The 20,788-nt window shown below is 39.5% G+C and overlaps 4 protein-coding genes across 15 annotated transcripts in view; 1 reads left to right on the top strand and 3 right to left on the bottom strand.

Annotated features, from left to right (window-relative positions):
* LOC107274225 (homeotic protein female sterile) overlaps positions 1 to 12,142 on the bottom strand; it is a 27,107-nt gene extending 14,965 nt beyond the window's left edge. For 4 of the 11 annotated variants that reach the window (XM_015753102.2, XM_015753105.2, XM_015753103.2 and 1 more), the window contains exons 1-16: positions 10,299 to 12,142; positions 8,638 to 8,925; positions 8,286 to 8,334; positions 7,676 to 7,717; positions 6,488 to 6,736; positions 6,206 to 6,400; positions 5,411 to 6,145; positions 5,091 to 5,168; positions 4,677 to 4,772; positions 4,201 to 4,302; positions 3,971 to 4,116; positions 3,747 to 3,888; positions 2,974 to 3,544; positions 2,721 to 2,879; positions 1,971 to 2,090; positions 1,673 to 1,822 (exon numbers count right to left, since the gene is read on the bottom strand). In XM_015753102.2, the coding sequence (XP_015608588.1) occupies positions 1,673 to 1,822; positions 1,971 to 2,090; positions 2,721 to 2,879; positions 2,974 to 3,544; positions 3,747 to 3,888; positions 3,971 to 4,116; positions 4,201 to 4,302; positions 4,677 to 4,772; positions 5,091 to 5,168; positions 5,411 to 6,145; positions 6,206 to 6,400; positions 6,488 to 6,736; positions 7,676 to 7,717; positions 8,286 to 8,334; positions 8,638 to 8,648 (2,845 nt within the window). In that variant the 5' untranslated portion in view covers positions 8,649 to 8,925; positions 10,299 to 12,142. Of the gene's footprint in view, positions 1 to 1,672; positions 1,823 to 1,970; positions 2,091 to 2,720; positions 2,880 to 2,973; positions 3,545 to 3,746; positions 3,889 to 3,970; positions 4,117 to 4,200; positions 4,303 to 4,676; positions 4,773 to 5,090; positions 5,169 to 5,410; positions 6,146 to 6,205; positions 6,401 to 6,487; positions 6,737 to 7,675; positions 7,718 to 8,285; positions 8,335 to 8,637; positions 8,926 to 9,030; positions 9,360 to 10,298 lie in introns of all 11 variants that reach the window. The other 7 variants (XM_015753100.2, XM_015753101.2, XM_015753106.2 and 4 more) reach the window with 7 other exon arrangements.
* Positions 12,143 to 12,485: 343 nt separating this feature from the next.
* On the bottom strand, positions 12,486 to 13,938 carry LOC107274229 (ribosomal RNA small subunit methyltransferase NEP1). Its single transcript, XM_015753117.2, has 5 exons — positions 13,808 to 13,938; positions 13,334 to 13,694; positions 13,003 to 13,246; positions 12,709 to 12,917; positions 12,486 to 12,621 (listed from the first exon to the last, which is right to left on the bottom strand). Exons 2-5 carry the CDS (start codon positions 13,475 to 13,477, stop codon positions 12,508 to 12,510), a joined length of 711 nt encoding a protein of 236 aa, XP_015608603.1. The 5' UTR covers positions 13,478 to 13,694; positions 13,808 to 13,938; the 3' UTR covers positions 12,486 to 12,507.
* On the top strand, positions 13,832 to 15,981 carry LOC107274227 (THUMP domain-containing protein 3). Of its 2 annotated transcripts, none has more exons than XM_025091497.1 (7): positions 13,832 to 13,960; positions 14,248 to 14,360; positions 14,434 to 14,902; positions 14,980 to 15,158; positions 15,239 to 15,418; positions 15,493 to 15,630; positions 15,734 to 15,981. In XM_025091497.1, exons 2-7 carry the CDS (start codon positions 14,259 to 14,261, stop codon positions 15,893 to 15,895), a joined length of 1,230 nt encoding a protein of 409 aa, XP_024947265.1. In that variant the 5' UTR covers positions 13,832 to 13,960; positions 14,248 to 14,258; the 3' UTR covers positions 15,896 to 15,981. The 2 variants fall into 2 exon arrangements, with proteins under 2 accessions (XP_024947265.1, XP_015608601.1); XM_015753115.2 differs by having other exon boundaries at positions 13,903 to 14,174.
* Positions 15,982 to 16,716: 735 nt separating this feature from the next.
* LOC107274228 (probable ribosome production factor 1) lies at positions 16,717 to 18,142 on the bottom strand. The gene is made up of 3 exons (XM_015753116.2): positions 17,436 to 18,142; positions 17,025 to 17,289; positions 16,717 to 16,932 (listed from the first exon to the last, which is right to left on the bottom strand). The coding sequence occupies exons 1-3, from the start codon at positions 18,010 to 18,012 to the stop codon at positions 16,755 to 16,757; spliced, it is 1,020 nt and encodes a 339-aa protein (XP_015608602.1). The 5' UTR covers positions 18,013 to 18,142; the 3' UTR covers positions 16,717 to 16,754.
* Positions 18,143 to 20,788: the final 2,646 nt, after the last annotated feature.

Here is a 20,788-nt window from a genome sequence, read left to right as displayed (position 1 = left end):
GGGGGCGGGAGAGAGGAGATTGGGGGACTCTAGCTGCTGACTATCGAGCAACACAATGTATATCGGTCAACGCCACGGGGCCAAGAGAAAAGAACCAATTATTTGTCTTCAATCAATAATAACCATTCGTGTAAAAAGCTGGCATGGCATATGGTATCCTCTAAACACAGTCTGCACTCCACTAGCTCACCTTGTATTTTTTTTTTGTTACCATTAGTTTTGCTTTCGTAAATTAAACAACAAAAAAACTCTTAAGCTACGGCAAGTTTCGAGAGGCGTGTCGAGCGAGCTTGTGTTTACGTCTTTCTCAACTGACAGTTAAATGCACGGCCACGTGAGGACTACGAACGGCCACGTGGACCTCCTAGCCGAGGTAAGCCTAGTAGCTCACGTGGCTGCTTCTAGTAGAGCTTTTCTTTATTTATCCTTTTAAACCTGTGAAAATTATCGTTCACGTCTCGTTCTTCGCTTTTGTTCTCCAATTTGCTCCCACGGAGAATCGGAGCTCAATCGTTGAAAAAAAAAAAAAAAAAAAAAAAAAAAAAAAAAAAAAAAAAAAAAGAAAAAGAGGTTACGATCGATAACACTCGACACTCCGTTCGCACTTGCTCTAATGTAACGCAGCACTTGGGCTACACCGATAACGCCGTCACAATAGTTACAGTCATTAGTAAAGAATACATAGCGGGAGTTTGGAAAAAATTATTTGCGATGCGCTTTGTGCAGACGTTCCGACTTAACGAATCCGACGTTTGGATCCCGTCTTTAAATCTAATTTGTAAGTTTTCGGCATTGCGCGTGTAGCACTGCTGCGAGTACATCGGTCTTTTTTTTTCTTTTAATTTTTTTTTAATTTTTTTTTTTTTTTTAACCGACCGGTCATCTCGATCAAGAGTTGTATGCGCGAACGGCGAGCGACGCGCGTTAAAAGAATTTAGATGAGAACGAAGTAGTGGAAGCTTAGAGAAAGTAGGCTTCGCTCGCGCGCGTCTTTTTAAAAGATGCTCTATCGACTGTAGATTGCGTTGACGTAAAAAATTATGCACTCGTAAAGTGCACGTTTCGTTTCTCGAACTTTAACGTTTATCCGCGACAAATGCTAACCGATACTCTTTACGAACGTCATTCGCCACGTCGGATCCTCTCGATCGAGAACGCCTCGCGCTTGGAAGAAGCGACACTTCGGATTAGCTTTGTGACTCTTCGATTAGCCTTGTGGCCTCTTCGCATAGCTCTCTGAGTGTTTTGTCAAAGGTGTATAAATATGTATTGTCTTTACGAAACTCTAGTATATTTTAAGCGCGCGTAACAGGCGCCTTACGCGCTCTATGGAATCAGTGAATAATGACACCCTTGGTGCGACACATTGGAAAGCTCGAAAAACTCGAGATAAACGAGACAATAAACAAGAAATACGGTTCACCGATAGATAGAACGCTCGCGAGTAACCCGATAGTTTCCAATGATTTTTCTTGTAAAAGAAAAAAAAAAATAAAATAAAAATAAAAAAAAAGAAAGAATAAACGAAAACAAGAAGGAAATAATAGAAAAAGGAAAACACGTCAGTTCGTATTTCCATTGTTTCGGCTACTCGATTAAACGGTAAGTAGCTTCTTGTTCCCAAGTTATCGGGTGTGATAGTTGCAACAGTTAGATGAGGTTCATATCTGACCTGCTTCGCTGTCACTCGAATCGCTGGTGCTTGACGATAGTGAACTACTGCTGGAGTCACTGTCACTGCTACTACTGCTTGAAGCTGAGAGCCGCGACGGTCCGCTCGCTCCTCCGGTTCCCACCACGTCGACCGATTTACTATTGTCCTCTGCAAATCCAACAATAGCGGTATAGACACAGGAAAAGGCTTTAATAATGATTAATCGCAATCATCGTAACAATCGTCACTTTCATAGATAATGCATTGTTATTGTTTCTACGTCATTTGTACTTCAATACGATTTTCAGATTCTTACCTTTCTTAGCAGGTTTCTTGACGTTGCCTAGCTGCCCCGTCACATCTTGCAATCTCTTCTCGAGTTCCTGCTTCTTCTCCGCTATCTGCTCGTCTTTCGACTTACCGCTCACTTTCTTGTCTGGGAATATTAGACGTTTAAGATTAATAGAGATCCTTATATACTTTTTCGTTGTATCACGTTTATCTAAACAGGAGACAGAGGGAGATTGCACTAATTCTTCGAACACACTGCAACTATCGTATTCTGTTGAGACACAGCCAAGTTATGAGAGAATTCTTATATAATAATTCTGAGATAAATAGACGATTGCGACCATGAAAAATTTTACGACAGTTTTCAAAGCTTTGATTTCAACATTTTTTTTTTAAGTGAAAGCGACATAAGTATACTCATTGAGTTATGCTTTACTTAGAAAATGAATATACGTGTACACTATAAATTTGTATACAATAGTATACACGTAAATACATAATTAAATAATTCTATTCGGCAACATCAACCGAGGACGATCCGCTCAATTCGCGTAGTTATTAAACACGAGAAAATGTGCAAACATATTGGACGAAGAATTCGTGAGTCAAAAGGTAAGGCGTCAAACTTATCAACTCATTAAACTCTTTATGATCAATCATCATGATAATGTATATTGCACGGCACGAGGAAGAAAAAAAAAGAAAGTGAAACAAGCTACCAGAGGGATAATCTTCCTGCGTGATGCTGCGAGATATAATTTACGGTAAAGCTTACGTGGTTTTTTTCTGAGGCACGAAGCTACGTAGCTTTCCAGCTCTCGAAGGGTAGATGGCTTCAGGGTCTCGAAATCAATTTCGATTTCATCAGGGTTGGAGTCTCTGAGCGAGGGCTCGCGCGATTGAATAATGTGCACAACGCGACCCAATTTATCACCTTGAAAAAGAAAGACGGCAGGAAATAATAATCAGAGAGATCATTTAAAAGACGTCTTGAAATTTTTTGGAGTCTTCTCCTCGAAGATGCTTACCCGGTAGTTTGTTGATATCCAAACTAAGCTGTCTCTTCTCGTCGTAGGACATGGGCTTGGCATTGTCCTCGTCCTCCGACTCGAAGGTCACAGGAGGTGGCTGACTACTTGTATTTTTCTTTTTGTTTCCAGCCGACCTGCTATTCGCCTTGGGCCTCTTATTCGCCGCATTGGTGGCCGCAGTTTTTCCAATTCCGCGATTAGCTTTGCCTTTCGGTTTCGCATTCGCAGCTGGAGGAAGGTGATGGCCCATACCGGAGGCCGGATGACCCTTATTTGGACCAACCGCTATTGCCGGATGATGAAGATCTCCACCCATGCCTCCAGGCATCTTGAGATCACCAGCACCCATCGCCACGCTTGCTATACTAGCAACAACGCTATCGGACACGTTTGGAATTCCGCCGCTTGGCTTCATAAGCTCTTTCATGGCACCACTGTGACTACCGACAAGACCGGCACTTTTATTGCTCATCGGTTTTGGCTTCGCCTTGTCCGGTTTCTTCTTTTTACTCTTTTTCTTCCCACTTTCCTCGACCAACTTCCTCATTTGTTCCTGCATAGCTTTCAACTGTGAAGAAAATTTACAGAATATTCTCATTCGACAATCCCTTAATTCTCTCTTATTATTTTCCCAGCCCACAGTCCTTAAGGATATTCCTCAGTTTTATCGCATTGTACTTTCTCACGTTATTAACGATTATTGTGAGGGTATTATTAATAATTTGTGGTGGGATGAAGTATAACGGGCGTACATCAATGTTACACGTTACCTCTTGCTGCAGGGCAACCAATTTTTGAGTGCGTTCCTCCTCAGAGTCGTCACTCTCGGAAGAACTCTCGGAACCAGAACTGCTGCCACTGCTACTGCTACCTTTCGGTCCGAGCATTGGCTCGTCAGGTATCTTAGCGTACCTAAGAAATCCATTTATTCGAAATCATCATGAATGCTACTTTGAAGTCTAAGGAAAACGTAAATTCCTCGTGAAATACACACCTCATTTCGAAGACATCTTGAAGCTTTCTTGCCATTGTAACTACGTCGTGATCAGGGGGATTATATTTATAGCAATTAGTGAATATGAGTCGGACGTCACTCGCAAATTCTAGAGCCGTCTTATACTCGCGGCTGTCCATTTTCGTCTAATAAGAAAACGATCGTTTTAAAGTATGTCCTCTCTACACGCCATGATGCATCTCTAATACAAAACCTTATGCGAAACTGACCTTTACAGTTCCAAGGTCCATAGGCTTCTTGATAATGTCATGGTAATCGTGAAGGCCGAGAAGCTCTGCGTCCACTGGTTTGTAGAAGGGCCATGCGTAACCCTGTTAATCATACGCGGCATCAATAGTATTGTTCTATTGTAATAAGAAGTACATAAACAAAGACACCGAGGAGGTACTGCTAAAGATGCTAATTACAGAAAATGATATTTTAGTAATAAACACTTTCGAATAACTTGAACGTTATTTAATGAAATTCATTATAGCATGATTTAGCTGTGCGAAATCGGCAATGAGATAAAAAAGATAATATAAATTACAAAATTCAGGATTTACGGTTACACTGTGCCTTGTGTATTAGTAAATATTTTAACAGAATTACGCTTCAAGCCAGTAAGTGAGAGAACGTTTTAAAAACATGGATTCTTTCAATTATACTTCCTCGGTGACAAAAATGAATCTTTGACAACAATTACCGAATGCTTTTTGGAGAATAGCTCTTTGAGAATTTCGTTACAGGATTTTAGCGCTTCGGACAGCTTCTCCTTCGATTTGCCGCCTGGGTGCTGAGGCTGAAAAATTAAGATGACTTTACAGAAGAGCAGCCTAAAAGAATGTTCGTAGGACTTCCTTCCTGAAGATACTAAACGTTCAGGCACGAGAAACAGCGCAAACATAATTACATTTAATACCAACTACGAAAACGTAAGCCTCTTGATTAAGAGACGTGTAAATAAAAGTTTAATAAACATATTTTAAAAAAAAAACTGAAATCTGTGTAGTCTACTCGAAACACGAAACGAAAGTAACTCAGGATCGAAAGGCGGGACAATTGACAAGACAAGACAAATGAAACATGGCGCGCCTGAGACGATTAATAGTAAATGTACCTGTTGAGCCATGGCCCCGATGAGGGGCATGTTGGCTTGGTGAAATGGCACAAGGCCGTCTTCCGCTTGCCTCGTTGGCTGAAACAGCCCCATCATCAACCCTCTGTTAGTACGTTAATACAATGATATGATAACGCAGACACACACAAGGACGTCGAACGTATATGATGTTATGAGGTTCGTATAAACGAATGATATTTTGGAAAATTCGATAATCACCCGAAGGTTTCTGGTACCAAATGGCTAGTGGGGCATGTACTTTGCAAGACAAAAACACAATAGAGGGAACTTGGTCGCAGCCAAGAGACTGCAATTGGTACCTTCTTTATCTGTCTGCCGGATTCTCGTCTCGTAGGTATTTTGGCATTCTTCGAGTCGAGCGGAGGGTAAAGCGGCTCGAATGAATTGGCGGTGGGCGTCGTGGTATCAGCCTTTCTCTTCACTCCTTTCTTGAGCTTGGCCGGCTGCGAAGGAGGCATTACGGTGGGTGCAGTCGGAACTTGGGGCGGAGGAGGCACAGCGGACGCAGCCTGAGGATCCATAGCGGGCTGCGCGTGATATCCGCTACCCGGAGGAATCACCTGCTGTGGCAGGGAGTTGTGTGTGGCCATCGGCGCTACACCGATACTTGACGGAGGTGCGATTGTGGTTGTGTTCGTGCTTCCCGGTACGGAAGCAGGCGCCTGAGTTCCCAGAGGCGGCATCGGTATGACCCCCGTCGTTCCAGCCGAGGTCGCCGATGGGGTTAAACTGTTCGGCACGCTCGAGCTTACGGCAGCGGTTACCGAGGAAGGGCGACCACGTCCGGCATTTCCAGGACCGCCAGCACTGACGCCAGTACTACCGGTACTGCCTCCGCTAGCTACAGCAACAACAGTCCCTACTCCAGGACCAGGTGCAGCTCCCGTTACAGCCCCAGCAGCGGCCGCAGCCGTACCAACGACTCCTGCCGATACCGTAGCACCTGCAAGTCTGCCTGCCGCCATTTTCTTTCCTTTGGGTCCTTTCGGCACTGGCGGATCCAGCTCCACTTCCTCTTTCGGCATTTGCGCAACCTGTATCAATCATTCTCTCTAGTTATCCTGCGAGAGCTTGTATTTCTCTTTTTACATTACCTTCGTCAGGAACAGCTTCTCGAGAGCTTGAGCCATCACTACTACATCCTCCCCTGGTTTGTTGTAAACGTAGCAATTGGTGAACATGGTATTGAAATCCTGGATACATTCTCTGCCGCTCCAGTAATAGGTGTTCTCCAAGCGCTTCTTGATTGTACCAAGGTCCATCGGCTGTTTGATGATTTTGTGGTAATCCTGCAACGAAGTGTACGGTGAGTATCATACATTTTTAATGACAATAAAATATTCCAATTAATTGTAAATTCAGCCTAGGAAACCTACTGGCAAATTGAGTTTCTTCGCGTCGACGGGCTGCTGAAAGGGCCAGGAAAATTGGTGCTTCCATACTGGTTTGAGTACGCCCTTTTGCAGGAACTGTAGCTGATTGGTTACACGGCCTGGCCGAGTTGGTGGTGGAACGACCGGTGGTTGAACAACACCGTTCACTGGCTCTACGGGTGGCTCTTCTCGTGGAGGAGGCTCCCTCGCAGGTACAGTTGGCGTGCTCGATGCCTTACCAGGTGCACTCGTCTGCATTTATTTTCACAACAGACATTAGAAACGAATAAATTTACCTCCTATTCTTCTCGCTCAATTTCTTACATACTCTCAATGCAAAATCATTCACTCTCTCAGTCATATCCGATTTCAAGACATTTCGATCTATTTAATATCCCTAAATAATATCGTTTCAGCAATAAGTGATTACTACTTGAATACTCGAAGAAAGGATTACAATGTCAATTAAGCCTTAACGAAAAAAAATTACATCTACAATACTGCTAGCATTTGCCTCCTAAGGAAAACGAATTAAACAGCGTTAACAAGAATGACGTACAATTATAAAGCAATTGATCAATATAAATTCAACGTTGCAGTCAGTTTCGCAAGAACCATCAACTTGTCACAAGGACGATAGAAAGAAGTTCCATAAAATTCGATGGTTTCCAATTTACTGCCATCAGAGGATATTCTAAAGCTGATATCGTTAAAAATGATCAAAATTATTAATCTGAATCATCATGGCGATACGTGCAAGAATAACTAACTTCGGTTAACTCCTTCATGCATCGAGCGAATGAGGCTGCTAAATGTTCAGAGTTTTATAACGACAAAGTAAAGCAATTTTCAATGTGGCCCGGACGTCCTCAAGCCTGGTCCATGACAATTGCTACAATGTCCAACGAGAAGAGCTCAAATAGCAAGATCCAAGAGAATAGCGACGCCTTGGGGCAACTTTTGATTCCAAACCGAAAGCCAATGATTCTCAGTATTTGAGCCGTCCTCGTTTAAATGGTAATCCCAGTAAAAAAAAAATATAACAAAAGAGCAGAGAGTATTTCGTCAACTAACATATAGACTGTAAGAAAAATCTGCTCATGCTTGAATAAAAAGTATCGAGAACCGATTTAATCGAACGTACAGAACGGAAGTAATCTATTCGGAAGAGTAGTCAACGGGGAATCTCACCTTCGGTATATTACACAGCCTTTCTCGCTCCTCCACATCTAACTGCAATTCATACGTACTATTCAGTCAGATAGCGCGGACATTATTAACAAAACGACAGGGAATCCTAAGTTACAGTACCGAGCGGTAGTAATTAAAGGAGGACAGGTAGGGGGTTATGAAAAAAGAATAAAAGATATAGAGAGGAGAAAGACAATATTTGCAAAAACAAACTTCAACAATGACTCGGTAGCACTCGCAAAAATGTCCGTTAGCGCACGTTTCTGCGAATGCAACAATAAAACTACCTCTAAAGGGAAACTGTATATGGAGATAGTACTAAGCAAGAGATAAATCGCGTTAAATGATCTGAGGGTAGAAAAGAGAAGAAGAAGAAGAAGAAGAAGAAGAAGGAGAGAGTGAGAATTAACGTACTAAAGAGATTAAGTTAATCTATGACTATGCGATATACAAAGGGTGAGTGATAGTTTCATGAAACAATGCAGCTTCGAAGAAGTTATATGCATCAAAGTTAACGATTGGTCCAACGTAATCCATTCTTGATCATCCTGGTAGAACTGTTACCAGTAGGAGCTTTCTGATGCCTACGGTCGGTAGAGCCCATACTCACCGAGTTATTCTGCGTGATAGTATCCACCTGCTGCATCTTGGCTTCGCTTCTGTAACAGAAAAAGTAGCCAATTAATATAGAGTCGGTTATCTCGTGGTTCAATTCACATGTGCAATATCGAAAGAATTGGAATGCATTCGCCGTGATACGTTACGCCTCTGACCTTACTGCCAGTTCGAGTGACCTCGAAAGGCTGAAGAGGCAGTGAAAAGTCCTTGAAATATTAATAAACGAGGGAAAGTGTTCCTAGTTTAGGCGCACATTTTCGACTTCTCGCCACACATGAATTGCAACGGCGTAAAACAGGTAAACGATGAGAGATCACTGTTCCGCGAGTGTGTACTTCACCTACCTTTCCGACATATATGGTACATAAATGCTACGCAGCAGGTAACTGCCTTACGTCGGTGCTTGACGCTACGAGGCTTCATCAACAACCGAGCTGGCAAGGATATACTCTGAACTGAGCATTGTAGCTCCCTAATTGCTTGCCGAGACGACTGGGCTGCGACCTGGGAGATCGGTGCCGAGGTGGCATAACACTACTCAAGCCTACCGAACGGTAGTAGCTCGAATGTCAGCCTTGTATGCTGCTGCAATTCGCCGTGCCTCCAGCCAAGACTCGCGATTCTAGCAACATCTGGATAACATAACAACAGGTCCCCATGTTTGTAACAACCCCAACATTACTTCTTTGCCTTAGGGCGTAATCAAAGAGCGTCGAGGTTACTTTCGACAAACTTACATGTCTACGTGATTATTATCAAAAGGCATCATGCAGATGGCGATTTTGAGTTTTTTATATATATATTTATATTGTCTGACTACGTCATAAAATCCGTGCTTGGCAAGGGAAACCTCTTTGTGGCCTAGAGCCTTCGATCCCACAAGGTGAACATTCACGAGGTATCTCCTGCAACCGTACGGTCTTATTGCAGTCAATCCCAACGATTCATCATGAGTTTATGTTTTGGTGCAAATTTGGACAACGTGTGAGTAACGCTAGTCTAGCAGGAATCGTGAAGGAGTGAAGTTTGGATGTTTTACGTAGGAGTCTCTCCGCCACGTGGGAACCTGGGAACAAATGTTACACTGCTACCGTTATGTTATTGGAAATAAGCTGGAACATACACCAAATATAAGACACAGGATAGATAAGAGAGCATAGAGAATACATGGAGGGTCGTTGGTCGCTTAGGAGGAACATTCAAAAAAATAGCGGCGACGGCGGCGACAACGAGAACAGCCATGGCGGAAGGACTCGAGGCGAAATCGAAAAACTTGACACGGTGGACAGTTTAACGTGCGAGAGCTGCATCCGTTAATACAAAGTATGAAACGAATGCAGTTGAACGAATCAGTAAAGAAATGATGCTAGTTGGACAAATAGAAGCAAGGGCAATGAATGCATAGAAATAGAGGGGTTAGGAGAACGATAAGGATGAAGATGAATATGAGGAGTCGGAACTGAAGTCGAAGTCGAAGATGGAAGTGGAGGTGGTAGCGAAGGATGGCGATGTCGAGGGGAAGAGTAACGCACGCGCGCGCGCTCGCGCTCGCACGCACCTACACCAGAAAAGTGGGGAAAGAGAAGCAGAGGTACAGAAAGAGAGAGAGTGAACAAGAGAGAGAAGTGGAAGGGGAGACAGAGAGAGAAAGAGAGAGAGAATGAGAGAGGCAGAGTGAGAGAAAGAGACCCGCGCCCAGCCGATGCACCCGACGCACAACAAACACGAGGAACGCGCTCAGAGAACCTAGCCGAGACTCAAGCACTTCCAAATTCTTAGCGTTTCACGCTTGGATATTCGCGTTTCGCTGAGAATCCGGAACGCCTTCTCGGTCGCTCGAATTGGCGTAGGTTTCATTCAACATGGCGGTTCGGCCGCTCGGGAAAGAAAGCTCCCAAGGGCCCGCCGATATATCTGCCACTTACGCACCAGCAAGGCACACATCACATGATATTTCTATCACTAAACGAACCCAACAACTTTAGGATTACTCGCAATCACTTACCTGATCACTGGAGGTCCACTTTCCACGAGAATTCAAGCAAAAACACTACCACTACGCCTCGAACACTCGCACTACGCTTTCTCCCTGCTCGCTAGTTTGGTTGGTCGGTCGGTGTTATGGCCGCCGCCGAGTGCCCCACCGTGTCACTCACTCACTCTCACTCGCGCGAGCGCGAGCGCTTAGTTCGCATACGCGACGAACGAACGCGGCCCCCGACCACTCGCTCAATTACGAATATCAATGTCCTTCTTACACCTCAACACCGTATCAGTGCTCAGCGTTACAGTCCATCGACATTTTCCTTTGGCTGCGCGGTGTCGGATGGCTTTCCGTGCCCATGACGATCTCGGATCTAGAAACTAACGATCGCAGCACCAACAATGGCTACGCATTCTTCCGCGACGTACCGAATGGTCCCGTTCCTCCGTTCCTCTTCGTTGTCGCCCCTTGTTTTCCCCACCTCCTTCTCCATTCACCTTTCACAGTACGAAGCAACCCGAACACACCCGAAAATTTTACCGCCAAATTTGAAGCATGCATACTTCTTCATTCAGTTGATCTTTCGTCGAATAAAGAATTTCTTTATTAATTTTTATTGTTCGTGTAGACGATCTGACACCATTAACATTCGTATCACTAACGTTGAAACGTTTTTTTTCCGGTCGTTTATTCTTTGCGTCTGATATATACTTATAAATTTATATTGAAACAGCGACGAATAGAGTGTAGAAACCTTGTTAGAGACACAGGGAATGGATTTACTGCTGCAAAATAATAGATTAATGTATTTACAATAAAATAACATATTTTATTGGAGGATGAAAAACAGTCTATGGTTAAATTCCAATCGACAACTGTAAGGTACACACTTTGTTTAATTGTTGTAAGTTTGGTAACTGAAGCAAAATTCAATCATGCTGGATCGACATTTCAATTCCGTATAAACGATCAGATGTCTAGAGTGTTCGCCGCGCAAACTGCAGTCCGATTCCTCCATTCCGCCGTTACGGGCGTTACCCACAATGCACTATGCGATGATGTAGTAAAATCCATAACTACTCGGGGCATCAGTAACTTCGTTAATAAATTATCATAAGTGATATTTAAAATAATATTACGATTTATGAAACTCATTTTGGCTAACCATTTTTTAATTCGTATTTAATCGTTTTACGTTGTCACGCCATCGTCGTATGCCAAGTTCCGTTAGACAGCTAAGATGGCGACCACAAAACCACTGGCATTATACACCAAAAACAATTAATTTAGAAAAGCATCAGTCATACATATAATTTTGTTTGTCCGTAATTTTTTTTCAAATTTTATATCGTCTAGTATTACTTTGTTGTTGGTCAATTCTTATGTCAAGATTCGCTAGTATCGATAAACGGCAGAAGTTGCTGTCGTTGCATTGGACAGCCATATTCTTTTCCGATGACACGACAATACTCTGGAGTCAAAACAGCACTCAAACTACACACTGGCCACATCACGAAATTCACGAACGTTCCATTACAGATTGCATTAATTTTTTAAATAAATATTACAGCAAGAATAATATAGCACGTCACTTTTGAGCATTATTAGTACACACGCAATCTGCTCGTGAACACGTCAATTTAGGAAGAAAGATGGCGGTCATCGAGTGTTAGACGCGATGATATTATATGATTATTCTCCCATTAGTATAATTTTCACAATAGATCCATTTTTTAAATCACGGAACTACAAATTTTATAAGAGGCAGTTGGTACGCACTGTTATTGAACTCGATAAACCACTCTACTGCGATAAGCCTACCAGCAGCTCTCGCATAAACGGCCATTTTGTGTTTTGATGACGTAATGAAATTTGTGAGCTATGAAGGAAGTTCAGTAACCTTCCACGCTTGAATTTGGAATACATTGATTCTATATAAAATTAGCAAACTTTTTCAGTGGAATTCATCTTTTTAATAAGAGAACTAAATGAATTTCTTTGAAACTAATACTAATGTTAATGAGATCTCAAAATAAAACGATAACAGGTTTTTTTTTCTTACATTTAATAATTCATTGCTTATGATATATTTACAAACTATTACTTTTTACAGATTTATTTTATGTATGAAAAAAAAAACTAATTTGTTAATTACAGTTGATAAATGTATTGTTTGCTTACATAATGTTATTTCAATAAAAAATGGTATTCAAATAAGTATAAAATTTATTTAAACTATTCCCCACACTTCTTCAAAAGCTGTACACAATTTACTACACGTCAAAGCACCTGATAGCGGGTAGTTACTAATTGAAATGGTGTCTTCAGCATAATCTGGATTTACCTAAAAATATTATTCTTAATTAATTTTCAAATTTAGGATACCCAATTTTTATATTCCATCCGATACTAAATGCTTAGATGTACTTACTGCTCCATGTGCCATTGCACCAACGACAATTGCAATTGGTTCATCCTTTAGAACAAGTTCTCTAGGATTTTGAACACGGTTTGCACTAAATGACATAGCAATTTTAGGGCATCCCACTGGCAAGTGATCTGTTACAGGATTTCTAATTACTTTTAGTAATTTCATAGGTCCATCTGATGCTCTCACACTGAATTTATGAAGTAGTTGGACTATAATAATAGAACAAATGTAATTTAAAAAACTCTCAGAACAATACAATACTGCTAATCATTTATCTATATATAAAATAATCACCCATAAGTCCAGCAAACCGTTTAAATGTCCTCGGTATTCTTGTTTGAGGATTCACTTCAATTAAAACATTTTTTTCTGTATGAATGTAAACTTGTAGTAAACCAGCTCTATTCAGTGGACTGTCCATGAGCATTAATAAACATTGGTGAGCTATATCTGGTCTGCATGTACCAGGATCTCTGTTGTTCTTCTTAAGAATACCAACATGATCATCGGAATTCAATAATTCAAAACTGTTTCCCACCTATAATAAAAATAAAGTATTAAAAAAATGTATTTTTTTTTACATCTATCGTTCCACCTAAATTAGGGAAATAGAATTGAATTTTACCTTCACAGATTCTAGTTGTGCCTGATCCAAAATGATGATAAGACGTTTCTCTTGGTTCTTTATGTGAGCAATCTGAAGGTGTTTTGGAGATGGATCAAATTCATGCTCATCTTGCTCCTCAAGATTTTTTCTTTTCTTTCCCATAACTTCCAACTATTTAGATACAATTTCGTTAAATACTAAAACCGCTTCTTTCCTTCTGCTTGCAACTTATTATTCTCGTTCCACAACAGCAGCGAAGTAAATACTAGAAGCACGTGTGTCGTTATGGGCAGTTATGGGTTAGAGTGTACGGTGAGGAGTTGCTGTTCTGAGTAACAAATTTTTCAACTACATATCTGCTGCGGGTACTTTTGGAATGCTATCCAATAGATGTTAATGGAAGGAAATAAAATAAAAAATTAACAGAGTTGATATTAACAACTTGAATGATCAAAACACATAATGATTAAGAAATTATTGCATTACTCATACATTTAAGAAACTTTATTTGCGATAATCCTTAGTACAGCAACCGTGCTTATCGACAGGTAATTCGGATATTGCAATCCACAGAGACGAGTAGGGTGATCAAGGGAGATGCACAACGCTACAGTTTTAGGCTTCTCTGCAATTCATTTCAGAAAGGTATATCAGGGTACATTTTTATTACGCGACTATTTGGTGCTATACGAGTGCAACACGTGGGTTTATCCGTGGTTTCTACTCTTGACATAAATAAAATAGGAACAGAAAATATCACAAATTACTGTAAAAATGATGAAAACAGACATAATGAAACTTGCGGATCAAGCAAAGATGCACGAGAATGTATTAACTGTAATGGCTACAGTGGATACAGGTATACATTAATCGATGTTTTATTTATGTAAATTTTGTTCATATGAATATAATCGTCGATATACATTTCTCAGGATTCGAATGGATGGCTGTTGACGAGTACAAGGAGAAGCTAGGTTCAAATGCACAATATGTGAAAGAACGAGGCAGAATATACTTTAATCTGAGGCAGAAGGATTTCTCAAAAGTATATAAACGTCTTCAGATATTATCCTTAATTGAAGACAGTTTGCCTACATCACTATTGCATGACACACCAGGTCCAAGACATGAGGTCCATTGACAACGTCTACATAGTCGCTGATGCGAGCTGGCTGCCATTTTCTGGGATTATGAAAGGAAGCGAATTAGACTCGGACCTGGAAATCATAAGAAAATTTGCCAAGGAAAAGATATCTTTAAGAAGGGCCTTGGATGCATGGAAAGAAATTGTAAACTTTCATGGAATAATGTATCCTTCCCTAAGGGAATATCAGGACTCCGATTTAGCACTTCAAAGACCTAAGAGTCCTGTCCATTGTGCTAGAACAAAAAAACGTGGTCTTGATCCATCCTCGGCTTCTAAGGAGTCTCTATTGAGGTTTCGAGTAACTTGTGAAAGGACAGGTTCACACTCATTCGAATCACAGGATGTAGCAAGAATCGTAGGTGGAGAATTGCAAGATACATTCAATTGGATCGTAGATCTGGTGCAATACCATCTACAAATAGTTTGCCATGTCAAATTAGGTATTCTGTCAACAGACACATGCTTACAGGAATTATCAATAAAAACTAGAATAATGAATAATATTCTATTATTATAGGTGAGATTATTACAAGTTTACGTGTTACCCATGAGTCTAAGCATCGTAGAAACATTCAGTTTTATGGGCCCACCACTCTACGTTCAACTATATGCTACAGTCTAATTAGATTAGCCAGTCCATTACCTGGGGACATTATAATCGACCCTATGTGCGGTGGAGGATCAATTCCTCTAGAGGTTTGCCTCAAAAGAATCTACTTTGAATTTCATTTAGTTTTTCATATTTTGGCTTTTAGTTATTATAATGACAATTGTAGGCAGCCATTGCCTTTCCAAACACATATCTCCTGGGTGGTGAAATACATTGCAATGCAGTGGATCGGGCCAGGGCTAACGTAGCAGCAATGAATGTAGATAGAAAACTGGACTTGATCCAATGGAATCTACTCCATCTACCTCTAAAGGATTCTTTTGTGGACATTTTCGTTACTGATATGGTACAATCATCCACAATTCAGGGCTGTTATAGACTGAAAATTCTACAATTGAGTTATTGATAAAATTTTTATAGCCTTTTGGTAAAAGAAGCGGATCTATAACGGATAATCGTGTGTTCTACAAGAAATGGCTCCTTGAGATGGGTCGTGTCTCAAAGTTAGGAAGTGGACGGCTCGTTTTACTTACAAAAGATCGACGAAGCATCGCAACGGTATTCTTGGAGTTTTTAATAATCTTTAACAGATAAGAACCGAAATATAATAAATAGAAATACTAAACCTAAATAATCTTTACCAATTCTAAATGTTTCCTAGGCACTGAAAATGTATGGAAAGTTATTTCGCGTGACGAAGACTCTTGGTGCTAATATCGGTGGACTTCAAGCTGCTGTTTACGTTTTACTTCGCACCAACATTAGTTGGGAAGATCACAAAACTGTAGAGCACGATGCTAAGCGAGTTAAAGTTCAAGAATAGTGACAACAAACCATTTTATAAAATTTCATTTGATGTAAAGGAAAAGAAAAGAATTGTATTTATTAATTAAATACTTTATTTTAATATTCAGTTGTGTATTTACGGTAGAATGTAAGACATGATGAGGAGAGCGAGGGTCAGTAACTTGCAGGGAAGAGGATATCTACTGGATTAAGGAAGGAGATATAACGTTCAGAATGGTGGAGGTATAGAACGTCATTGGAAAGCTTGAGGAAAGGGGAAGAACCTGGGGGTGACAAACAATCAAGGATCAAACGATTCAGAGATTGGGGATATATTGACAGGTCCGCGTATCATTGAAAGTTTAAAGAATGAAATAGAACACCAGAGCAGAAAAAATACTGGGGCAAGAATGAAATAAAGGGTAGGGGTAAGGATCAATGGGCGAGGATGCGATGTGGGAATGTCGGGAGCGCGGAAAATAATGGTTATAACGAGAGTTGTAGATTGTGATAGAGATAGAGAAAGTCTGTAGCACGTATGGAAATTTTGTTAATTTAAGAGAATGGTAAACGATGAATTAAAAGCAACACTGGTGGAATTGTTAGGAGAGGCCAATAGATGGAAGGAACTGTTGAGAGGAATAGTGATCTCGATAATGTGCGACTACTGCAGACAGTTTGAGAGAGATGAGAGAAACAAACAGAATGAATGATGAAGGGGAGGCTAAGTATGGGTATAAATGTAATGACAGGAGGGACAGGACTAAATCGTATGGACACATATAAGGAATAAGTTGTATGATTTTGTATTCTAAAGCCTGATAGGACAAGAAGTGGCTGAAATAAAACTGAACCATATGGTAGAATGGAATTGGTATTTGAATTTAATTGCAATTTTATAAGAAGAATTTCCTTCTGCTAGTTTCCATTGCGTGACGGCGACCTTGTATTATCCATTCATACTCCCCGTATTTACTGTCAAACGTGCCTTTTTGTATGGAACGTAATTTTAATGTGAACCGAGGACCAAGCTCACGGAGTTTCGGTTTGCCTGTTTTCATATTGAACTCATACCTGTTAAATAAAGGAAAAATGCCGGCAAATTGAAAAATAACAATATTTCTTATATCAGAACAAATGACATTTCTATTAATGATAACACTTGCCTATGATGTCTGAAAAATATGTAATCTCTCTGGTTGTGAAACGTAACTGCCCTTCTGCCACGAAACTCTGGCTCGTAGTGAAACAGAGCACCTAGCATTCTACTAACTGTGTGACCCAGTCGAGTTGTAAAGTTATTTAGTATCACCTCAGGACGGTGTTCTGTTATTTCTCTGTAGTTCTTTTTGAGTTCTGGTGTTATTTTTGGATTGCTCAATTTAAAATGAGCTGTAGGACCATCTGGTAAATGAACTAGTAGCAAGCCATCTGAAATGTAGCTAAGGAAATACTTTGAACATATAATTCCTTTATTCTAATTGAAGAAAATGCATATAACTGTTAGTATATAAATTGCAGGCTTGTATAATAAATAAGAATGTCTATACATTATTTCAAATTATTGTAAAGGATACTAGGTTGTTTCATATTTTCATTGATGACAATTATATCTGTAAAACCTCTGGCAATAGCACTCTTCACCATTTTCTTTACGCCTGATCTGTTTCTGTACAAGGATATAGAGTTTGGTATGATTCTTGTAAGTTCTCTACCAAAGATTCTGGTCTTTCTCAGTGGATTATCAGAGTAAGTAATAAGAACTTTGGGCTCGTAGCCATGCTTGTAATAAGAAGCAAATTCATCATGTTCCAAGTCAATCTTAATCTCCTCATTTTCCTCATCGTCTATGTCTCCTTGAACAACAGTCTCATCCTTTTCACGTAGGCTCTCAATAGTATGTGGTACTGCCTTGGGTAAACCACTCTTAATCCTCTCCTTTCTGGCTTCTTTTTTGGCCTTTGTCTTTTCCTTTTTCAACTTTAAATTTTTCTGGAGCCTCACTGCCTTACATTTTATATTGTTAAACTGATTGTGAGATGGGAACTTAACTTCCTGACTGATTTCTTCAGCGCCTTCAGATTCATTCTTAATATCAGCCTCTTCTTGAGATTTTTCACGGTATAAAGGATTCAACTTCAATTTCTTCTTCATTATTGTAGAGTTCAACTAATATGAAAGGTACTAAAATACGTGTTAAAAACTTCTTTAGCTTTGGAACTGTTGGATGCAGGTTACAAGTGACGCACGTGGAGTATAGATTTTCGCACCGCCTAGATTTTAGAATCTACCAGTGTCTCCATCTACTTAACTAATTATGATGCATTACAGTTTATTTATCAAATGATGACACTGTTTAATATTTCGTAGGTAACTGAATTAACAGTTGTGAAACTAGCAAGCAGCTAGAATTCGTGCTGTTTCTTTTTTAAAAACTGAACCTTTTTAACAATGCCTAAAAAATAGCAGATCGGGAGTAAACTTTCCTTCTGTATTACTTAAAAATTGGTACTAAACTTTCCATAAAAAATTAAATTAAATTATACGCACGTACCAAATTCTAGGTAAAATGTTCTGCGGCAGATGTTACTGACTACTTATTTAAAATAAGAGTAAGTAGATAAAATTAGAATAAGTTAATCCAAAAAACGGAACAGAAAAAATATGAGTGATTACTCCCAGGACTTTGGTCCCTTCTAAAAAACAGTAGTTAAAATTAGTTTTAGTCACGTTTTCCCAAACATCAACTTTATTTTATTGCCAAAGGAATAGATGGGAATGACGGCATCACAGGAATATCTTAAACAACATATAACACAGCTTAATTATAATTGCAATTTTTAACGTGTATTTATGTTCCTCAGAAATGAATACAGTGGTGTGTTTATAATATATTCGATTAATTAGCAGATGGTGCATCGTCACCCTAACGAGAAGACGGACGTCTCGCATTGTTTATCCAATATAAAGAAAAAAAAGAGACAGCCAATGATAGTAAAGAAAAAAAATTAAAAAAACCTCATTCGTCCATAATCAAATCGCGTATTCGATCGCCTTTGTAAAAAATACCATAATAACAAAAGGAATTAAAAAAAAAGAAGAGAAAAATAGATAAAAGAAACATGATTAAAGAGAAAAAGCACCGACCTAACAACCACAACTCGACGGGGCAACGACATCTCGTTGAGATTCCATTTTCCAAAGAGACAAATACAAAATTAAATGGCAGAGAAAAAGAAGACAAAGAAAAAGAAAGACGAAGATACGTAAAGAGAGACCAAGAAAAATAGTGTGTATGACTGTGTGTGTGTATCGACAAGAGCAGCGAGCGATGGAGCATATCGCGAATAGTAATAGCAATAAAAATAATAATATTAATAATATTAATAATAATAAAATCTGAAGGAAGTCGTGAATAGATTGTAACATGGCAAGCTCATTGAGCGCGTACCTTAACCCAAGTATATGCCTCGTTTACAATTGGCTGCAGTTACTCTGACCTCGTCGCAAATGCAATTGTCATTGTTGACGAGGCGCGGCAGAAAGGGAGAATTTCGATTAATTGTTTGAAGGCAAAAAATATGAGATCGAAACAAAAAAGAAGACAATCGTCATCAAAACGTTAGAGATGTTTCAATAAATGGCGCGTCACCACGATTTACCTTAATGTAAGACGAAAGAGTGATTGTAATTCTCATTTTTAACGAAGCTTTAATCTTTTTTTCGCTTTTTTTTTTCCCAAGAGCGAGATTCATCACCGAGTTCGATCGGCTATTTACGTAGACACAATATTTTTTCCTTATCTTCCTTTTTCTCTATATCTTTCCTATACATGCGCCACTCGACCGATCTGATCGGTCATTGTTACTTAAAAGAAAAATGTACGCAATACCACTAATAATTAGTTATAATAGTAAAATAATTAACGTACGGGCAATGTGAATTAAATGAATTAGCGTAAAACCGCCCAAAAACCAGGATTAGATTTTCGAATGAGAATGAAAAATGAGTCGCGAGCATATCTTTTTCAAAAATGCATAAGAAGGGCACAAAAACCCGAAATAAGCCAATGTGATTACGAAATACATTTTTCGTCTTACAGTAGAGGCAAGCGCGCTATGAGTGTGACCCTACCTACTACAAAAAAAAAAAGTTCGAACATAAAAATATGTTAGCGAAATATTTCAAGAATATAATAAAAAATAAAAACTATGAATATATATATATATATGTACTGTGTCATAATAAATATGCAATCCTGGGATAGTTTATGTACAAATCGGAATTGGATGAAATCGGCGATCGCACGTGCGCGACCGGCGCCGCGACGACAATAATTTAAATACATTATTCAAGTATGTATACGCGTATTTATTCTAGATAATCTACTTTACACTTACGTCGACTAACACCGGAGTTATGAAAAATATAATTATAAACCTTTGTGCAACAAAGCTCGTACCGCGCGAAACTTGTCGCGCGAGTATTTTTCTTTTCTTTCTTTTCTTCATTTTTTTTTTTTATTTGTACAATCAACTATATCGTGGACTTAACAACGTTTGATCTGATAAAAATAATAATAATTTACAAATAACTCTGTACAGATTACTTCTCGCTTCGTTAATAAATAAATGGTTCAGGATCGACGGCTCGTGCAATACGATTCTGGGAAACTTGCGAGACAACGACGAAGATGAGAAGAGAGAACGACAGGAAAAGAGAAAGAGAGAAGAAAGAAAAGATACGACGAGCCAAAATTTATCCTCCTCGTGGTTTCAAAGTTTATAACAATAGAGGAAAAACTCACTCTTCTTATCATGCATTTATGCCCTGACGAGCGGGCTCGATTGATTACATTTTCTTTGCTTTATCTTTCTTTCTTATATTTCTTCTTTTCTGTCTTTTTTTTTTTTTTTTTTTTTTTAAAAAA

This window comes from Cephus cinctus, unplaced genomic scaffold (genome assembly GCF_000341935.2).
Source record: "Cephus cinctus unplaced genomic scaffold, Ccin1 Ccin1_scaffold2545, whole genome shotgun sequence".
Classification (NCBI taxonomy): domain Eukaryota; kingdom Metazoa; phylum Arthropoda; class Insecta; order Hymenoptera; family Cephidae; genus Cephus; species Cephus cinctus.
The sequence above is the reverse complement of the archived record's forward strand: the minus strand, read 5'-3'. Positions and strand labels throughout refer to the sequence as shown.